The sequence below is a fragment of the Argiope bruennichi genome, chromosome 9, assembly GCF_947563725.1.
Source record: "Argiope bruennichi chromosome 9, qqArgBrue1.1, whole genome shotgun sequence".
NCBI lineage: Eukaryota > Metazoa > Arthropoda > Arachnida > Araneae > Araneidae > Argiope > Argiope bruennichi.
The window spans coordinates 111,782,724-111,804,658 of NC_079159.1; the positions used below are offsets into that span (position 1 = coordinate 111,782,724).

The 21,935-nt window shown below is 29.2% G+C and overlaps 1 protein-coding gene across 1 annotated transcript; it reads left to right on the top strand.

The window, feature by feature from the left end:
• Positions 1-300: 300 nt before the first annotated feature.
• LOC129983666 (FK506-binding protein 2-like) lies at positions 301-6,003 on the top strand. Its single transcript, XM_056093235.1, has 4 exons — positions 301-620; positions 902-1,047; positions 3,147-3,277; positions 5,680-6,003. Exons 1-4 carry the CDS (start codon positions 442-444, stop codon positions 5,845-5,847), a joined length of 624 nt encoding a protein of 207 aa, XP_055949210.1. The 5' UTR covers positions 301-441; the 3' UTR covers positions 5,848-6,003.
• The last annotated feature ends 15,932 nt before the right edge of the window (positions 6,004-21,935 follow it).

Below are 21,935 nucleotides of genomic sequence, written 5' to 3' on the forward strand. Positions count from 1 at the left end.
TTGGTAAAGCGTTTTGCTTCATTTAACTTTTATTAAAAACAAGTTATGATTAATGATTTGCACGTAAATTCATTAAAACGCCTTGTATAGTTTATTTTAGAGTGTATCGAAAGTTATTACTTAAAAATTAAATAATTTTGAAAATTGAAATTATTCCCAAAGCTTTTAATCGATAATTAATATATCGATACTCTAAAATGAATTTGATCTTCATAATCGATGTGCAACATAATCGAATTTTTACCTTAATCACATTGCAACCAATAAAAACGCGACTTGTGTATATACATAATACACGTGTCTTAATTTTAAGTATTCGTTCCCCCGTTATCAAAATCGGTGCGAATTGCCGGGTCTACTACATTCTGACTTTGGTTCTACTTATTTGCTTAATTTTTAACTAATTTATTTGCTTTGAAATTTGTGAAAATAACTGAAAAAATGAAACTTTTCTTATTTATTTGCATTTGCTTGTCAGTTTTTAATTCTTTTAAATGTGATGAATTAGATGTGGAAGTTAAATTTAAACCAGAAAAATGCGAACTAAAATCTAAAAAAGGTGATATGCTTTCAATGCACTATAAGGGAACATTAGATGATGGTACAGAATTCGATTCCAGGTATGATTAATACTTAATTTTGGTTTAAAACGAAACTAAATTTTTTTTTTTAAAAACCGCTTTATATTGATATATATTTATTTTTAATTATGTATATTTATATTCATTAAATAACTTCATACGAAATGTACATTTCAGATTTTACTGTCTAATAGAAAATAATCAAAAGAAAGAAATATCAGAAGATACATAGGTCATTAACCTTGCATTTAATTCTGTGTTAATATATGGAATAAAAGAAGTTCTGCTCTACAATTGCAATTTTTTTCTTTCAAATTTAGCTACTCAAGAAATGAACCATTCCAATTTCAACTTGGAATTGGTCAAGTGATCAAAGGTTGGGATCAAGGCTTGACTGACATGTGTGTAGGTGAAAAAAGAAGGTTGACTATTCCTCCTCACCTAGGATATGGAGATGCTGGTGCAGGTGAGATATTTATGTAAACATATTTGTAATAAAGTATGACTGTCCAACTAACTTTTTATATGCTGTTTGACTATTATTTCTTTGATTTAAAATAAGTAAATTTTATGTATCGCTAATTTAAAACAAAACAAAAAAAACTGAATTTACAATTTTTGGTGCATAAAAATATAGGCACATATCAAAATAATTATTTTAAGATTTGTTGTGAACCTTAAAAGTAGGCATTTCTTTCAAATTCTTTTTAAATTGTTTTTGTTTAGAAAAGCATACTGTTTTATTGAAAGTCACCATTTTCATCTTTTTTTAAAGCGCTTAGAGGAAAATCGAATTGATTTTCAAAAAGGCCAAGTTGTCCCCTAACAAGGGTGCGAGAGAGATTGCACACCAGTTTCATATGAAGTGGAATATTGTTTGAAAACTTTATAAGTTTGTAGTCAGGACCAAAAAGAAGACCAGTAGACCTAAAAAAAACTAACACAAAGTGAAAAAAAATAATTTGAAAACAAATATATATATATATGTAATATTATTTGTTGTGAAGATATATATATATATATGTAATATTATTTGTTGTGAAGCATGATGCAGTTTGAAGACAATGAAGATACTTTTAATTTTGTGATGTCGTTTTATTTCATTTTGAAGAAGCAAGCATATGTACAAGCGATGAGCACACAGAGCGACACAGAAACGGAATGAGGGAAAAAGCTCTTGGACATTTTGTCCCTGGTCTTATATAACCTATGATTTTGATAGGGAAAATACCTCTTTACAGTGCTAATGTATTATGAGATTTCGATAGGGATTTTCGTTATACGGGTGGACAAGGTAGGGGAAACACAGGAAGATTTTAAAAAAGAATTTGCTTTATCAGCGGTATGTTATCTCTTCACATGTAGTGTGGGAAAGTTAGATTTTAGCTGATTCTACAATTTAACAAAGCTTCTCTTGAATTAAGTAGAGACAGTGGAATTGGATCACGAAATAAGAGAATATTTTAGAATGAAGTTACTATAGGCTAAATTAAGATAAAATCTTGGAAATTAATTAAATTGAAATTAAAAGTTTCAAATATCATTACATATATATATTGCCAAAGTTTAAAATAATATGGGTATCTTGCATGCTTCAAGAAGAACTCTACCACTGCATAAAAAGCCTTGGTACTTCATCCTTCTAAATGGAATGAAAGACACATCTTGGAACAAGTCTTGAATTCATATCTCCTTCTCAATGGCAGTGAACTAGGTGGAAATGACTGAATTTTTCAACACGAGGGAGCATCATTTCACATCGTTAGTAGGGTTAAAAATTAGCTTTCAACAATTAGTTTTCAGGTTTAGCCTTGGCCTGTCATGTCTGCAGGGAAGACGAGCAGTTTGACTCTGTAGTTCACCTTCAGAGAGCTTTGAACGATGTGTGGAAACATTTTTATGCAATAGAAATTCAAACTTTATTCTGGACTGAAACTTTTAAATAATCAAAGCAATAATATAAGAATTCCCTATTAATAAGACTTTTAATTCCACTATTTAGAAGTGCCCTGTTTTTTTCATAGATTGCGATGCAGTCAAAACCGATTTTCTTTTTATTGCAATTAGCTTACATATATGTATATATTTCAAGTTTTGAATACAGTTATCTGTTTATAAATAGGCCTTTGAAATGCTGCTAGTTTAATAGTTCTGAAAAAATTTAGTGTTCATTTATCTTTAACATTTTTGTATTCTTTTCCTTTTTTTCGTGTAGTTGAATACATTGCCACTTCATGAAGATGATCCAGCTAAAAAAGTTTTTTTTTCCCCCGTATATATATAATATGGGATATTTTGAAATTCATGACATATGTGTTAGGAGATACTATAATACAATAAGAACAAATTACCGTACAGTAATACCAGTAAAGTGCCAAAAGGTACTTGATAACTATCTATTGAAAGCTATCTTGGAAAAAGAATTTCTAAAGTAATTCTTATTAGGTTTGAAATAGTGAATAATTTGTTGTAGGCTGCATCCTAATAATTTATGAATCTTAAACAATGTAAAAATTTCATTTTCTCTAGATTTCTTTTTTTTAAAAATTTATGTATTTTTTATAGGTGACAGGATTCCACCAAAGGCTACTTTGATTTTTGAAGTAGAATTGCTAAAAATTGAAGATGGTCCAGCTCCTGTAAATGTCTTCAAAGAAATAGATGCAAATCAAGATCAACAGCTTTCTCGGGAAGAAGTAAGGAATGCATATATGTTTACGAGATGAACATATTTGTTTTTAAATGCATTATATTTCGCATAGTTATTATACTTTAAATGAACTTATTACAAAAGAATGAATATAAATACAATTTATTTGGTGTTTACCTTGATATAATTACCAAAAAATAACATTTTTGCCATTATTTCTACAAAGATGTAAATTTAGATTTAAATCTTTTATTAATCATCCAAGACTTTCAAATCTACACTTCTATGAAACTTCAGAAACATTGCCTATTAAGTAAATTCTTAGTGAGAAAAGATTACACTGAGCAATTTTAGTGGAATAAGCTGGTTACTTTAATATTATAATTTTATGTTTTGGAATCAAGAGAGATCTGTGAATTGCTACTTTTTATCTACAGCTAAGCCTTCTCGGAATTGGAGAAAGAATTTTGAATGCCTATCACAAATGTTCAAACTAACTTCTTTTGGAAATGAAATTCTTCATTTGTATCTGAAAAATTTTATTAGAGTTCTAGAACTTTTTTCAGCATAATAGTCCCTATTAATGTTGCAATGAAAAATAAGAAAGGATTATTTAACAATGCTTTTTTTTAAAGAACTTTTTAACTTATCAAAATATATTAATTTTAAATGAGTTAATTTACTTTAATTTTTTTAATTGCTTGTGACATTTTATTTGATAAAATATTTGACTAATCATTGTTTTCTTAGTTAACAATACATGAAGTAAAGTCAAAATCATCTAAATTTATAAGAACATTTCTAGATAAAATGCTGATTATTTAAAGCTTATAAATTTTCTAACCAAAACATATATTTTTTATTTTCAGTTTATTAATACAATTTTTAAGAATATTCTAATTAAGTATCAGTCTTTTAATTGTTTTGAACATTTTTTTTAAAACTATAATATATTTAAGATTTCCCCACACTGCATTATATCGTGTCTTTTGTTTTTTAAAACAACTATCAATATAATATTTTGTAATGGAAAGTTTCATTCATAGTGCACACAATCAAAAAAATTGCATCTTGTGAAATGAAAACAGCAGCAGCAAGTCTGGAGGAATACAGGAATTTCTCCAAGAGATTTTATTGATAATTAGACTTGCTTTGATATGGGAATATTTTAGATTATTTATATTTTTAAACAAAGATGACAAATAGAAGAAATTGGATATTAAGATGTCTGCTTTCAATATTTCAAACCAAAATTAAAAATTATGGACTTTATTATAATTTCATATATAGTATTCTGAATAATTTCTGTTGAAAGAAGTTCTCTTTCTACTCATCTTTTCTCGTAAATAAAAAAAAAAATCTTTTCATTTTATAATTTCTGTTTACAGTTTTGCTTCCTTTTCATTAGATTTTGTTGATCAGAAATTGCATGAAATAGGTGTATTTTCTTAAATTTTGATTATGGTGTGGAAAATCTTTTATAAAAAAAAATATGAATAAAAGTCAATCTTTATTTCTCTACAATTTCCATCATTTGTTTTACACAACACACCCATTTATCTTAATTTAAATTCTAATTGTTTTTCTAATTTTTATCTTAAAACAGCCCATGTTAAATGTATTCTAAAATTTTCTTATTTCCTGTTCCAATTCCTACTTTTTTATTTAATTATTTCTAACATGTGCTTAACAAAATTGGTGACTCCACAATTCCAAGACAGGAACAACGAGATAAGAATCCCTAATACTCATTCATCTTTTTAAAAGATACCCAAGATATCCTTGCCTTAGTTGGCATGTGGAAAAGAAATCCCCATCAGAAACTTGTAGTAAAATCGCTAAAAGAACAAATTTCTCTTTTTGTGCTCGTCTCGTTGTGTAGACTGACTCATTGTCTGTTTGCTTCTCCTTCTATACAATATTCTTTTTGTGTAAAAATAAATAGAAATTTCAAAAGTTTCTTACATGTAATAATAATTTTCCTAAATAGTCATATTTCTGGCACCTTTTCATATACATACATAGCGTCTTTTATTTCTAACGTCTAATTAAACTATCTGCCTAAAGTCGATGACTTTTCTACGCTATGTGAAAGGTTCATTATCTAAGCATATATTTATTGTGCTCATAATTCCCCCCCCCCCTCTAAATAATTTTGCACAATTATTGTAGGTGATTGCTCCACATAAGCTAGTAATACCTCTGTTATTGTTAAACTTGATGTGTTTCATGTTTGTAAAAAAATCATGTTTTAAAGAATGTTTATCAAATTTTATTCAAAGTGCTGTTGTTAGTGAGTTTGAGAAATTTATTTCGGGATTCCCTTGTATTTGGAATAATGCATTTATAAATTAGAAAAGGTAAAAAGCTATTAAATATTAGATATTTTTTAATTCATAAATATTCTTAAAAACCTTTTTATGAATTAAATTTCTTTTTGATTTATAGATTAGCGAGTACCTAAAGAAACAGATGCCTCAAGCTCAGGCAGCTGGTCTAAAAGATATGCCTGAACAAGACAAGTTGGTGGAAGATATTTTCCAGCATGAAGACAGAGATAGAAATGGATTTATATCTCATGCTGAATTTAGTGGTCCCAAACATGATGAACTATAAGAGCTCAAAACTTTAATATTTTGCATATATAAATGAATTGGATATTAAAACACAGTTTTTTCTTGATAAACATGATATTGCTACAGTTTTGTATATTTAATGATTTAAAATAACTATTTATGTAATAAAATTCTACATTTTGCTATACATTTTTTTTTTTTTTTTTAATTTTGAGTTTAAAACTTGTAAGTTTTCAGAAATTTAGTTTTCTTTGCCATAGGAAGATTATAGAACTTTCCATCTTATTATAATTCTGTTAATATTCAAATGTTTGAAATCTTATTACTAATGTTAATACTTCATACATACTTTTGGACAAAATTTATCACAGCCACAATAATGTTTGGGGCACAGTTTACTGTAAAAATATATCTACAAACAAATAAAAAATATTTGGCTGTCAATAAATATTTATTGTGATATGAACTTTAAAAAAAAATTCTTTTAAATTGCTCATCTTATAAAATAACATTTACCTCTTGTAAATATTTAATGATTCGATTGATTTTGCTCATCTATTTTGTTATATGCAAAATGGTAACTCTCGTGAAATATTTTATTCTTAGTGCTTATAATTTTCTAAACTATTTTCCATTAGTAATGCTCATCTTGTGAAATTTCTTGGATTCCGTTCTGACCTTCGTTTGTTGTATCAAATATCTTCATCATTGATCATATGATTCAAGATCTGATTCTTTTATTAATTTCTTGCCTGTTTTGTATTAATATTGCCATTGAACATATAGCAGCAGGACTGCTATAAAAAATAATACCCCTTCTACAAATTCTTTTTTCTTTGTGTTTTTTATGTTTTAAAATAATTTTTGTTCTATATTGCTATTTCATTATTTAGTTTGAGATATAGTAATATTGTTTGTATAGTAATAATGTATGACTTCAAAAAAAAATAAATTATAAATCAAAAATTGTTTTTTATAAAGATATAATGATGACTGTGAACAGTATGAAATAGAAGTATTATTTTTATGGCGCTTTCAATCATCATTATTTTAGAAAAGTTGTATTGCTTTGACTTGTTTGTCAAATTCCATTGTAGTGAAAAATTCCTTCCAATTTAGAGAATTAAAGGCAGCTTTTGTATGTGTCTAAGATTTCATATTTGTAATATTAAATACATATACAATTAAGATACATGTTATTCTGCTGTTAATCATTGTATATGTTGTGAAAATATGTATGTGCAATTTGATTCTTGTATGAAACATTCCATTTGTACAATTTGTAAACAATGAAAGTTTTCGACAATAACGGAATTATTGTAACATTTGAATTTTTTGTCACAATATGAAAACATATATTTTCTTGAGAAAGAAATTATTTTTATAAATGTTACATTTTAAAAATTGTTAATTTAACATGACAGAAATAAATTTATTTGCAATATGGTTTATTTGATTTATTTTCTATGTAACCAAGTACACATCTTTCTGATGAAATTATAATCGATAATGTCATTGATGCCTTAATATTTATTATATAAAGATTGTTTAGAATTTCATTAGTTCATGCAGGTAAATGAAATAATTACTACTTTCTTGCAGAAATTAATTATTATTTACAATTTTCAAGAATAATCCAGAAGAATTTTCATTCTTTGGTGGATAGGTTCTTGAATTAATATCAAAATAGGAATTTCTATTTTCTAAAATTACCTTTCACAATATGATTTAACATTAGATTAAGGAAATTATCTCTAACCATTCACTTTATTACTTTCCAGTTGCTACATGTGAAGAAAAAAAAAATTGAAAATCAGTTTCAGCAAGTTATTGCTAATTTGACAATTATATGCATATACATAAAGGGCTGATTATCATGTTGCATTCCATACAGTATTTTCTTAATATGTTTTGTATTTCCAAGCATGTTTTGACATCTTTACACAAAATTAAACTGTTAAAAAAATCGTAGCCTAGATTATTATAATTTGAACTGCAACTGAAAATTAATTAATGCTCAAATATTGAGTTGTCAGATAAAAACTATGAAAATAACCATATGTGAATAATGATTAATATTGCTGTAGGTTATGAAAGGGTAATTTGCCAAAATATAAATGAGCAGTGGTGGGTTTGACCATTTTGTGTTTCAGTAGTTGGCCAATTTCTTATCTGAATCCATTTTTAATTTAATGTGCTTTTTTTTAATATCGGTAACTTTTAAGATATATATATATAGTTTTATACTATATATATCATGGAAAAAATAATTAAAATTATAAAAAATGAATCATAATTATTAACAATACCTTATTTTGAAATAAAAGCACTTAGTCATTGTAATATATTATAAAGAAACAATAAGCTTTTAAAAATTATTATACTAGACTTGTCCTGAGGAATACAAAGTAGCAATGAAATATATAATATCCCTAAGATAAAGTATTTAATTATATTTTATCTAATAATTTAATATAGACAAAGTTTTATAGTTCTGATATTTTACGATTCGTAGAATTGGTATTTTTTAAATTTATTTGACAACTGATCTAAAAAAAAATTGTTTAATTCACCTGTCTATGCCCCCACCTTCCCTCTACTTAACAACCTTAGATAACTGCCTAGATGAAAATCCACCCCCATATATAAGTATTTACCTTAATATTTATTAACATGAAACTTTTCAATTGACACATTTTCGTAGAATGGGAAAGGTATTTTATGCGATTGGGGGCAAAGATTAAAAGCTCTCAACTTATATAAATTTTTATATGATGATCAGATACACATTAATGGAGTAACTTGCCACAACAGAGTTGTCAAGTGATGAATGTTGCTGTGTTTGTCATCCAATTGTGATATCTCATTCTTTGCAATGCATTTTAAAATTGCTGTGATATGCCATTTGAGAATGAACTGGCTTCATATCTGGAACAGATGCAAGTTTACTTCAAATTAAATCTGGAGTATTATTCGAATGGTTTGTGAGAATTTCAAATCTACAAAATAGATTTGTGAAATTTAGAGGCAGCAGTGAATTAATTGTCCTTTATTAAAAAATTATGTTGAAGTAAAAATAATTGCAGTTTTAATGAATCGAATTAAAGCATTAGACCCAATTTCAGAAGTCATTATTTAATTCAAAAAGCCAATCTCATCAAAAAAAGAAGCGAGCCCCTCCCAGAAGAATGGAAAGGGTATTCGAAAAGGGTAAGTCATTTGAAAAAAAAATAATGTGATGAAATGGTTCAAGAAATGTGGTTGGTTATTGTCATAAAGTAAAATTTATCCATTTCTGTTGATTAGTAATGGATATAAATGTTGTAGATTCGACTGCATTTTGTTTATTTCTTGTTAGCACGCTTTAGCTACAACATTAACACTAATTTTCAAAAAATCACCGTGATTAATAACTGGCTACTAAAAAAGTCGATGGTTTTTGAAAAGTTAAAATCATTTGGGTGGTATTTTATACCCACCAGGTCTTGTAATGTTAAGGAAAACGAAGATTAAAAAACGATAAGAATTAAAAACAGGACATTCAATTAAAATATGGCGAACAGTAAAACGAACTTGGCAGCTGATGCACTTAGGCGCATTTTGGCCTAAAATAAAGTGCCTGAGGAGGAAATGATTGTGTTCTATATGGAGAAAGTCTTATTTAACATCCATCTCAAGTATAGGAAGAACAGACCACAAAACAATGTTTTCGGAATGGAATTCATTTTGGATCTGCAGGTCTAATGACTTTTGCCAATTAGAAAAAAATGTGACGAGAGATAGACTTCTTAACGTCATAAAAGAAGTTCTATACTCAAAAAAGTCTTTGTAAATGAATCCGGGTTTTTATTTTCATTAATACCTAAGTGACTCGGAAAATGATTTCAAAGCCATCATTTTGCAAGAGACGCAAAATGAACAAAATTTTAATTGCTATCGAAATGCATCTGATTGTGGTAGTGTGAAAGCCTTCTCCAAAACACTTTTGTTATCGGTATAGGTAATAAATTTACGCTAAGTGGGCGGTGAAATTTCCTGGAAAGCACAAAAATAGCCGCCAACTGAACAGAAAAACCAAGCAGCAATTTTGAAGACGCTGGCTCAGTATTCCAGATGGAAGTATGATGCCCTAACCAACATGACCATCCGATTTCGAGCTATCCATGAACATTGGCTCAAAAGATGAATACCGTTAGCGATGTCGTAGAAAGAGCTATTTGAAAACAATACGAGAAGTTGAGAATTTACCAAATTCCGTGAAAGGATTCAAAAAAGAAAATTGTTGTATAATCCTGGGGGGGGGGGGGGTTATACCGCAATTTATATATACCGCAGGGTTTAGGACCAACTGCTTTAATATGACTATCGTTAAGGTTATTCAGGAGTATTTTGGTTCGGTCATAGAATGGTAGAATATGAGAAGGAGAGGGACGGGCCTTATAGAGACGAGGAAGATCTACTGGCAACGGCATTTAGTCTTAAGGGAATCTTCAAAACAGACTTCATTCGCAAATAAAATAAGGCAGATAATTTCTTACGCCTTAAACAACGGGGCAGCTGGTGACAAATAACAAAGGCTTTCTACCGGAGAAGAATGATATGCGCCAGAGCAGATACGCAACGCAAGTAATGGACGATATCCAGTGGCCTCAAGACGAAATAAACAAACGAAATAACGAATCAATAAACGAAAAAAAAAATGGAGCGAATGAAAATCAAATACAATTGCTTTTTTAAAAATTGAAACGTAAATATCATAATGCTTTTGATTTGCAGGCACAAATTTTCACCAAATGATACTTTTACATCATATTTTTATGTTTTAATATTTAATTTTTTACAAAAAAAGAGTTTTAAATAAGACCCAATAATTTACTAAAACATTTTTAGGTTTTTTTAAAAGTATTTTGTCAAAGTCTAGTAACACTGTATTATCTACATGCAAGGAATTACTTTTGTATTTTATTCCGAGAAGTTTTATTCATTCTTATATTTAACATTATATAAAGTCGGAGCTAAAAAAGAATTTTATTTATGTGCTTTTTTGTAATTAATGATTTCACAATTACAAAATGAAATAACTCTATAAACAGAAGGCACAAAAGTTAAGATCTGGTGACAAAACTGGCCAAAGAAAAAAAAAAGCCTGGGGAAATGGCGGCTTTAATGAAATATTTCTTAAATAACTGTTTGACACATGTACCAATAGGAGAAGACCAGGCCTGTATAAAAATTGTAGAGTCTAAAATTTCGTATTGCTGAACTTCACGTATCACAAAATGTCTTAACATCGGCTCTAAGCGAACAGCAGTCAATGTTAAACACGGGGCCAGCTGTCGACTGTTCTTCAAAGAAAAATTATTCAATTACAATTCAATTCAAGACAATAATTGTTTTCTCGCACCTAACGGTGATTTTTGAAGAATGAAACGGAATTGGGTAGATAACATCAGAGATTTGTTTGGCCAAATCCTGCAGGTATGGCTGTTGACATTCCTATTTGGGTAAAAATGGGCCACATCCATACACAAGATGTTCCATGGCCGATGTTCATTAACAATATTGCTTACAACACCATACCCACTAGTATTGAGTTCTTAAAACCTTTGTATGTATGTGTGTGGTGTGTGTAAAAAAAAAAAAAATCCCGTATTGTTCTGTTTTTACTAGGTTTGATAAATCTTGACAATAGTTTTCCTTTTATGCGCATTTCAAAGTAGAATTTTAGTTATAAAGAAGCTGTATTTCAAAATATAACAAATCTTTGAAAATAATTTTTATTTATATAAAAATACTCAATAAAAAGAATTATGACTTTTTAAGCATCTAAGCGTGTTTTATATTTTAATTAATTTTGAAATTCATAAACTGTTATTAGAAAGTCCTAAAAACTTGGATACTAATAATTGAAAGAGTTAGATTTAAAAACTCACTTCTCCAAACTTTACTCATTTCTGTAGATAGTTTTTAAGGTATATATGTAGCAATAACCGGAAGCTTTCAGGTCTTTGCTTTTTTTGGGAAGGGGCATCTTAAATTTACAAAAGAATTCTCGGGCAGGAATAATAATAACAATAAAAATCACAAAAATGGAACATGAAACAAAAGAAATCTTTCAACGTTGTTCTGGTTATGTATAATATGGAAACAAATCAATATATGTAGCGGATTCTACTTCGCTTATTTTTTGAACGATTTATTTGCGACAAATGGGAGATTATTGTAATTGTAGAAATTTCAAAATCACTGTTTGTGATCATAACATAAGCAATTGTGGAATTGAAAAATGCGATATACTGGTATGCAACTAAGATTCTTCTTGATGTTCTAAGAGTTACTTTGAGAATACAGTGATGAGATTTAAACTGCTCTCAGAAAAGGGAGGGTGACAGACAGCACATTTGAACATGGATTGCAGCATGTTTCAGAATGCTTTACAGTATTCCAAATGGATTTTTTTCTAGCGCTATTTCATTTAACAATACTGCGTTCAAGACCATTACCTGTTGGTCGGCCGGCGTCCTGGCATAGGGGTAGCGCATCTTCCTCGTGATCTGGGCGTCCCGGGTTCGAGTCCCGGTTTGGGCATAGTTGTTCTTCCTGTTCTATCTGTGAGGTATGTGAATGTGCCCTCCTGTAAAAAGGGGTTGTGCAAGCGAATGAGTGATGCGTGAGTAGTCAAGTCGTACTCTTGGCCCAAGTTGGCTCTACGATAAAAACAAGAGGCGCTCCCCCTTAGGCTTACATCGGCTGTCTTTGAACAGCGGGCTTGTCCGTAAACAACAATAACAAATAAAAACAACAACAACCTGTTGGTCGTCAGTGTTTTTATTTTAAATAAAATCTCACAATCTCCTGCAGACTATTATCAACTTTGGTAATATCCTATCCAATAGTTTTCATTTTAAGATATTTCAAAGTGAAGATTTAATTATAAAGACCCTATATATAGAAGAACCAGAATTCGCATTTAATATTAGGAATCAAAATGTCCACTTTTATATAACTCATCAAATGTTCACTCAAACTGACAAAATATTATACCAATTCGAACTACTTTAATCTGAATAAATATATGTATTCAAAATTGGATAATATTATTTAAAAATTCTGTTTGTGTAAATCTAAATGTGAAGACGACTTCTTGCAAAAGAAAAAAAAAATATTTAAAAAGAATTATTTCTAGAGGGATAAGCATTGTGCCATAATTATTATAAAATTATGAATAAATTTTGAGGGATTTTTTTCGAAATTTAAGCCTTTATTGTGAAAAATTGAGTGTATTAATTTTTTCAAAGTACTATCCATCGCTAGCACTACTATTCACCATCTTTCTGACCATGTGTGGATTCTCGTCGAAAGAACAACACTCTTTTAATGCTATTCATCAATCCAATTTAATTTTTAGGATTTTCCTAAGGTTAGGTTAGATTGCATAGCCAGGCCGTGTTCCATGGATCAGAACAAGTATTGATCTGGTGGAGTAAAAACTAGTGAATATGGCGGATGGGTTGAAATATCCCATTTCTACGTATCTAAATATTTTTTGAATATATGAGTAATATGTGATTTAGTATTGTCATGTTGAAAAATTACTTTATCGTGCCTTTAATCACTGTGGCGGTATTTTTCGTTCAACGCTCTGCTCAAATGAATTATGTAAGTTTGGTAGCGTTCACTAATGATGATGATTCATTCGATTGAAACAGCTTATAGTACACAACACCAAATTAACCCCACGAAATGCAGAGCATGAGCTTCGAACCATGAATATTCGGTCTTGCTGTCGCTTTTGATGCACAACCAAGCAAAAAACATGGTTTTCTGGACTTTAAATTATCGTAGAATAACTTTCATCACCATAAAAAAAAGAAGAAAAAAAAAACCGATGTTGATGTAACTATTCACAATGTAGAAGCGCTTTCAATATATCTCTTGGCGGCTTAAATTCTCATGGTACCCAATTTCCTTGCTTTTGAATAATAATACCTAATTCATTTCAACGCCTGGAACCTATTGTGGGACTTGCATTCAACCATTCAGCAAGTTCATCTTGCCTTTGACTTAAATCATGGCCAACTAATGCTTTCAGTTCTCATCTCCGAAATTTTTCGGTTGATCAGAGCCCCCGTTATCGTATCGAAATCACCACTTCTAAAACGTCGAAAGCAATGCTCACTCGTTTTCATCAATGGTTCCCCGTTAGCTTTTAAAGTACTCGATGACTTCCAGCATCATTTTTCTTTGAACTATACAGGAAAAGTAAAGAACCATCGCAGGTACATGTTATTTGACAGTAGGTTATAAACAAGACTATAATAATCGTCAAAACTTTATAAAAATATCCATATTAAAATTGCTGAAAAAATCTGAGAGCTTGCTTAACCGAAAATATTGAAAATGATGTTATCTCAATATACTGAATTACTAGTGTCTGATTAGGATTAGTTTAGTTTAGTTTAATTTAATAACATTAACGTCCCGTTTTAAAACAAGACTTGGGCTATTTTGGAACGGACCTCGTAATTTTCAACCGCGGTCAGATGACGAGGACGATACCTGAGTTGGCATCTCCTCCTCTCCCCCACCCTCTCGAAACTTCCACATAACGTCGGCGAGGACGTTTGGCCCCGACGGTGAATATTTTTTGGAAGACGTTTAAAATGAAAGATTGGCGAGTCATTAAAATCTTTCTTTATTGAGAATTTATAATTTAATACACAAGCAGTTGAGCAGGACAACTTTCTTATTTAAAATTCCAAACAATGGAAATGGTCTCCCCGAAACTTTCTCGCATACTCTTCAATAAAGATCCCGCATAAAATTTTGGCTCTATAAAATTTTATAATGACGCGAATGCCTTACATGGAGTTAGTTAAAAATAATTATGAAATGTAGATCTTTATTTTATTGAATTTATCAAATGTAGATCTAGCATTTTTATTGAATTTATCAAGCGACTATGTATATTCCACCCTTTTTTTCTAATCGACCGAAATTAAAATTTGAATGGCACTGTAGCTTTAATAATAATAATAATAATAATAAAAAGATATATCGAATTTCATTGATTTAAAATATCCGAAAACGATAAAAATACCAATTTTCAAACACTTTTTTTTTAGTTTACATTTTTCTCTTTCTAAAACCGCTTACCATTTTTCCCTTAGTGTATTAGGAAAAAGTTGCGGTGAATATAATAAATTCGTTTACACTACAAGCAAATGTATGTAGCATTCTGAAACAGAAATTGGCCTTAGAATTATAATATTTTATTATTCATCTGCTTTTATTTTTATCTACAGGACATTTATGGTGCGATTTTTTTTTGAAAAAAATTAAAATTTATTTTGCAGATATTACAAAGGGCCAAAATTCTCCTTCAAAAATCAGAAATTGTACAAAAATGTTAAACGGAAAAGGAAAACTAATCTTTCCATAAATTGCAAAACTACTAGCGAATTATAATTCATAGCAATAAAGTCAACTTACAAGACATGCAAAGTGATATTACTGCAATATTTTTTCATTGTTATATTGTCAATGGCCGAAAGATGTTGATGGTTGGTGCAAGTATCAAGGAGCATAGGCTTTCGACAAGTCATTCAAAGATGAGCTGGCAGAACCGCCAAAACACATAACACATGACAAAACCTATTTTATAAAAGTTGTGCGATCAACAATTACTATGCAAGTGTCTGCATAGAAAAACCAAAAATACAAATGAATATTTTAATGGTATATTACGGAATGCAGAAAAAATCATTTTGTATAACTAAAGTCGATGCAGCTAGTGTCATATATACTAGCATTTTAGTTTCATTAGATTGTAAAAATGCATTTAGCAGTTTTAAACAGTTTAAAATTGAGAATTGGAAATTACATGTTAAGTGGATTGCCCTTCATTAAAAATGAGCTAATTAATGATTCCCAAAGACTTTCAATGCTGAAAGCAAAGACGAAAAAAACTTTTTTTTATCAAATAAGAAACGCTTGCAAAATAAGAAAAATGAAGGTCAGATTTATCATTCTTTAAAATTTTATATTCCCATGAACATAGAAATTATGAATTTGAATGAAAGGGAATTTTTAAGTGCAATTTTCTCTAAACTTTGTTTTTCAAAGAAATCCCTCATCATTAACAAGATAGCTCAAAATCTAATAAAGATAACTACTTGAAAGTTATAGTAAAAGTTTCAAATTATGTGGTATAAGAAATTAGATAAAATTTTTGCAATTAGTGAAATAATTTTCATTTATAGGCGATTCATATATACCAAAATTTAGTTGTAAATTAATGGAAAAATTCATATTTACTCACATTTACCCCCTTAATTTACTTTCATTTATAATTTTTTTTTAATTTTTCGATCATTTCATAGATCCTTACCACCTATAACTTGAGTGCAAAGCAAATTACGATTGAAGTATTTCAATGTGGCATAGATTGTAAGCCGTTTTGGGGAAATTTCATTAAAATTTACTACGAAGCCCCCTGTTTCTCAAAAAAATATTATATTAATAATTTTTTTTTCATTTATTTTCGTGTTTAGAATTGATAATGCATCTAAAAACAATAAAAAGTTATTGAAAACAAATTTTTCAAAAATTTTGTTCCGAACGTAGTTATCTTAAGTCATTGCGTTTACATACATGCGAAAGTACAGATAAACTTACTGCCAATTCTTTAACAGATATAGTTCAAAATTTGATAAACTACATTTTAGGTACTAAACCTGTGGACTTAAGTTTTATCAAGCTCTTTATATTTTGTAATTATTGAGTTCCTTTATACTCGAATAGACCAACAGATTTTCTCAGAATTGACTTCTTACAAAATTTGATAGAAATCTGCAAATTTGGTGTAAAATAAACATACCAAATTTCATCCATCTAGATCAAAGAACTTTGAGTTATGTTTCCCAGATGGACAGAGATAATTCCAAAAATGTGTTTTTCTGAAGATCTGAAACGTTAGATTCGCCAAAATCTCGAATTCGAATTTGTTGACTATTGCAATATTTTCTCTATATTTCAGTTAAAAAGTACATCATCCTAACTACAAGGCGAGTAATGGTTAGTACCATCAAACAAAGTATAGCTGATATAAGTCTAGTATATATATGCATTCTATCTATGACTGAAATACATCATAACGAGGAATAATAATTCGGAATAATCTTTGTCAACGATCGGCCCCACGGATTTCTACGTAGTGATAACGCATACAAATCTTTCTTATTGTTTCCAAAAAATTATACTTTAATCTTGGTTTCTTTAGAAAATCAGCTACGTTGTGTTTACTATTTACATAGTATGTCAATTCCAACTTATCCTAATATACAATACTTTTGTTAAATTTCAGCTTAATATAATATGTTAATTTACTTAATTTTACTTTTTACAAATAAAAATAGTTGATATTTTTTGTATTTAGTTAACTATTTTTACAAATCTAAATAGTCGATACATTGTCACAATATTCTTCATCTCTTTCAGTACTCAGAAGTGTAATTCGATGCATAATTATTCACCTAGTACAAGGACTTGCTTATTGTTCCGAAAAATAAATATATATGTAATTGTTTTAAGTTGAATTTCCCGAAAAATTAATCTACATCTTCTAACTACTCTAAGTATTTTTAGCAATCAAAATTAAATCAAGAAAATGCTAAATTGATGCACCGTCTTGAATAGTGACTGAGAGGAATTTTCCGAGTGCAAAAGATCAAAGCAATGGATCTTTTTAAAGAAATTTTCACATGAAAGATACACTAGAAAATATATAATAAATCCACTTATGAAATACTTGTTGGTAAGTTTACAATCCCAACATGTCATCTGAATAAGATTTAGTTCCTCAAAAAGCCTTAAATTAATTTTGTATCTTTTAGCATTAAAAACATAATTGAAAACATACAGACATTGTTGTCAATTATAATTATTTGAAGACTAAACCATTACATTAGCTGCAAAACTTATATCCGGCAGCTTAAACTTATATAAAAGAAAGAGATGGACGAAGGAATTTCTTCATTAAATCATTTTCAGAAATATCACTTGGATCTATGTTAGAATACAAAGAAATTCACGATTTAATTGGTAAATTTACATATATCTGGAAATTTTTTCAATTTCTGTTCGATCCTATCTACATAAGTCTTCTGATGCAAGTATTGGTATCTAATATTATCGAAATTCAAACTTAATACAGATTTTACATTACCCAGTGTTTTAACGTCAAATTTATTTATTAATTATTTAATTTAACATTTCGATAATTTTACAAATTATTATCAAATCATCCATATATACTAATAAGAGGTATTTATTTTTCAGTGAATAGACTTCGATACACAAATTTAGTATATCCATTCATTTTTAAAGCTTAATTCAGCTCTTCGTTCAAACTTGTGCCCACCTTGCTTTATTCCATATCAGTTACTTCAGACGACTGGCTGGTTCGCCGGGAATAGTGGTTATATTTGATTTAAGGTTAATAATTTAGATATAACATCATGCTCGTGATTCCGCCAAATTGTCTAACGTTAAGCGTCATCTTATTTTAAGTTGTGTTTATTGTATATATGAACCTTTCTAGTGGAGACAAATCCCATGATATCATGGTGCTATTAAAAACGTAAATGTGTAGTTCATCTATCAAACAAATTTCGCGATATTTTAATTTCCATCTTTAAAGTATGAATACATTAAAAAAATTATTCGTTAACTTTCAAAATGTAAATAAATCAGGCGATGAGATAGATGATAAAACAATGAAAATAATTTGTGTTTTAAAATAACAATCAAATCTGTACTTGGAAATCAAGTAAAATGTTTTTTTTAAAAAAATTGCCAAAATTCCGCAAAGAATTCGAACGATTATAAAATTATTATTATTAAAAGATTGTTTTTAAAAATTTGAAACGGTGTAATATTATTTTTGGAAGTTATCGCGGAAAAACGCCAAAATTTTGCTTAATTTTAAATAATTAAAAAAAAATCGCTCCGAGATGTATATTTCTATTTTCTAAGCCATACATATGCCGCATTTGGTAACCATACATATGCCGCATTTGGTAACCATACATATGCCGCATTTGGTAACCATACATATGCCGCATTTGGTAACCATACATATGCCGCATTTGGTAACCATACATATGCCGCATTTGGTAACCATACATATGCCGCATTTGGTAACCATACATATGCCGCATTTGGTAACCATACATATGCCGCAATGGTCCTACCTATACATTACCAACACACATACTCACATCTTTATTATTAGTACAGATAGACAGTAGATATAGACTTGTGCATCAAATAATCGTTTTATTTTCTTCATCTTTAATTACAAATCAAGGTGATTAATGTATATATATATATGGTTTCTGTTAAATGTTCATAAAGATATGTAGCTCAGATATTCAAAAGTACACGATTCCAACATAAAAATAGAATAAACATGAATCCAATTACAGAAAAATAAACTAAAGGTGAAAATAAACCCTCCTAATAATCTATTCTAACTACTTGATTAAATGCCTTAGCAACTAATCTTGCTTTGATTATTTTGAATCAAATCAATTTTTTATTTATTTTCAAGGTTTAAGCCGATCTACATATTACGATTTGTGAATTAATTGACGAAATGTTACGATCATTTTATAAGTTTCAGTGTCTTTGAATGATTAAGGTAATTCTAAGTTAAAAAATATCGGTCCGAAAAATGTTTGATACGTCCTTAGATACTTACTTATTCACTATAACTATCATTTAAATTTTCATCTTCAAAATCGTAAATCTGATCCGAATGAAGGGTTTAAATGAAACTCCAAATACTTCAGATTTTATTTTAATTCTATAAACATGAATTTTACGTGAAAATTAATCAATAATATATTAAAAATTATAGATTTTTCATCTGAGGATTTGAAAGAGCAGAGTCCCAAATATCCATATAAACACGTTCAAGCAACGCCTTAGTACTTATAGCATAATTAGTTTTCATAGAAGCTCTAATTCATTTATTAATTTTACAAATATTACATTTTCTTAAATTTCTTTGAAATTTTTTCTAACTAAATTAAGATTAAATATGTGACAATACATTTGCATTAATATAACCAAATCTTCAAACAGTTTCTATATCAAGATATTTTCTTGTATTCACTATTCGGTCAGATTAAGAATTAATATGGGATACAGTTTTTTTAATTTTTATATTATTTGTTCACACTACTGAAAGACCGGAATTTAATTGAATCAATTTACTACTAATTATTAAGGGTGCAAATTAAAATGTATTTATTAGAAAAATAACGGAAATAAAAATCCTATTACAGGGATATTTTATCCTAATTTTAACACTGGCAAAAGCACATAACTGAAAATTTGGATGGGTGAGATTGAATTTCATTATAACTTTAAAAACACAATTACAGATTGAATATAAAAAATTATTTTTAAAATGTAAAAATAAAGAATTGCACAGAAATGGAATTGATATCATCAAAAAGGTATTTTTGAATTTAAGACAATGCTAAATTCATTTTTGTGTGAGTAATTTTGGGAGATATGGTCATTCATTTCCGTATGTGAGTCATAGCGATTATTCATCAGGTGACAGTTAAGTCTATTTTTGCATTTGATTAAACTTTCTGCTTGATGACATTTCTTGATTTCTTTAACACCTTTTCTCTTCTGACTGGATGCAATTTTCCATGACGTGGCGATTCTTCGCACGAGCGTTTCTAATAAAATTTTGTAGGTCCATTAAGTCACGAAGCTTTGGATTCAGCGTAACTGTAAAAACGTTTAATGAAGCAGCTTGGAATGTTTATACAACGGTTTATGTGCATTTAGCATTCGACATTAAGTGATAAGAGCGATTTCTCAGCCACGTGCGTCGACATTTTACATATATTGTTTATACAATTCTCAGGAACTCTATATAATATACGCAGCTTACCTTTTCAACTTACAATGCAAAGATAATCATTAAATTCTTCTAAAATAATTATTTTTATTATTTTTTCAAATCATTTTAAAACTAGCAGTATCTAAATTTGCTCCTAAATTAAGTTACGATAAATATTTGGAGCATAATATACATGAATTCATTTGAATGTATCAGTTACCATCTATTAGATTAGGCAGAATGTAGTCTATAGTATTTACCTGAGATGTGAAGTTCTTGTCTTCCACCAATACTTCTTTTCCGCTCACATGATGAGACGTTGAGAACCATTCTGTTTTAGCAGAAGTATGATGCAGGTGCAATATCAATAAACCGTTTTCTTAATTTTGGATTTTTACTCTGGATTTCTTTAGAATACATAGCTGAAAAAAGAAAACTTCTCTTGTTGGTCTTTTTCTTTAATGCATTTACAATTCTAGAATAGAGGTACCTTCTGATGACACTTTTGCCAAATGTCATTAGGTATGGAACATCAGAAATATGCCAGTTAATATGCTATCTTACTAGGGTTGACAGGGCTCCAGTACGACTCTATTTCTTGTAGTTCCGAGCGATTTAACGTCTTTGGCTCTTCTGGAAATCCTGGTTTAATACGCATTCCAAGTTTGTCTTTACGTTTTTGTTGAATTCTCCCAAGTTCATTAGCCAATTGAAGCTTTCTGTTTTTGACCGTAAACTCATCTTTATCAAGCTCGTATGAGACTTGCACAAGGTTGTCATAATCTCGAATTAACTTTCGAATTAGTTGAAAACAAACAAGACTTCTAGTGTTTCAAACACGGTTTCCTTGATCAACTGACATTTTTCTGCACCCTTTTACAAAATATGCCGATAAGTTTCTTTTTCAGCATTATAATTTGATTCAAAGAATTCATCAATTAGTCCAACCAGTCTGTCCTAGAAGTAGGTTCAAAATTTTCTTTTTGGATTTTCCAAGCTGTTTCCCAGCTACAAATTGTCAACTGCTTCAGCCATTGACATCGGTCGTTTCTGCTATTGAAATTGACATTTGAAGCTCTAGTAAATTAAGGTATATACTCTTATTTTTCTATGCTCGTTTTTCTTGTTCACTTGCATCCTCTTCGCCTGATTTCAGATCACCTTAAATAAATCCCAACTTCCTCTATCTAGAAGAAATATTT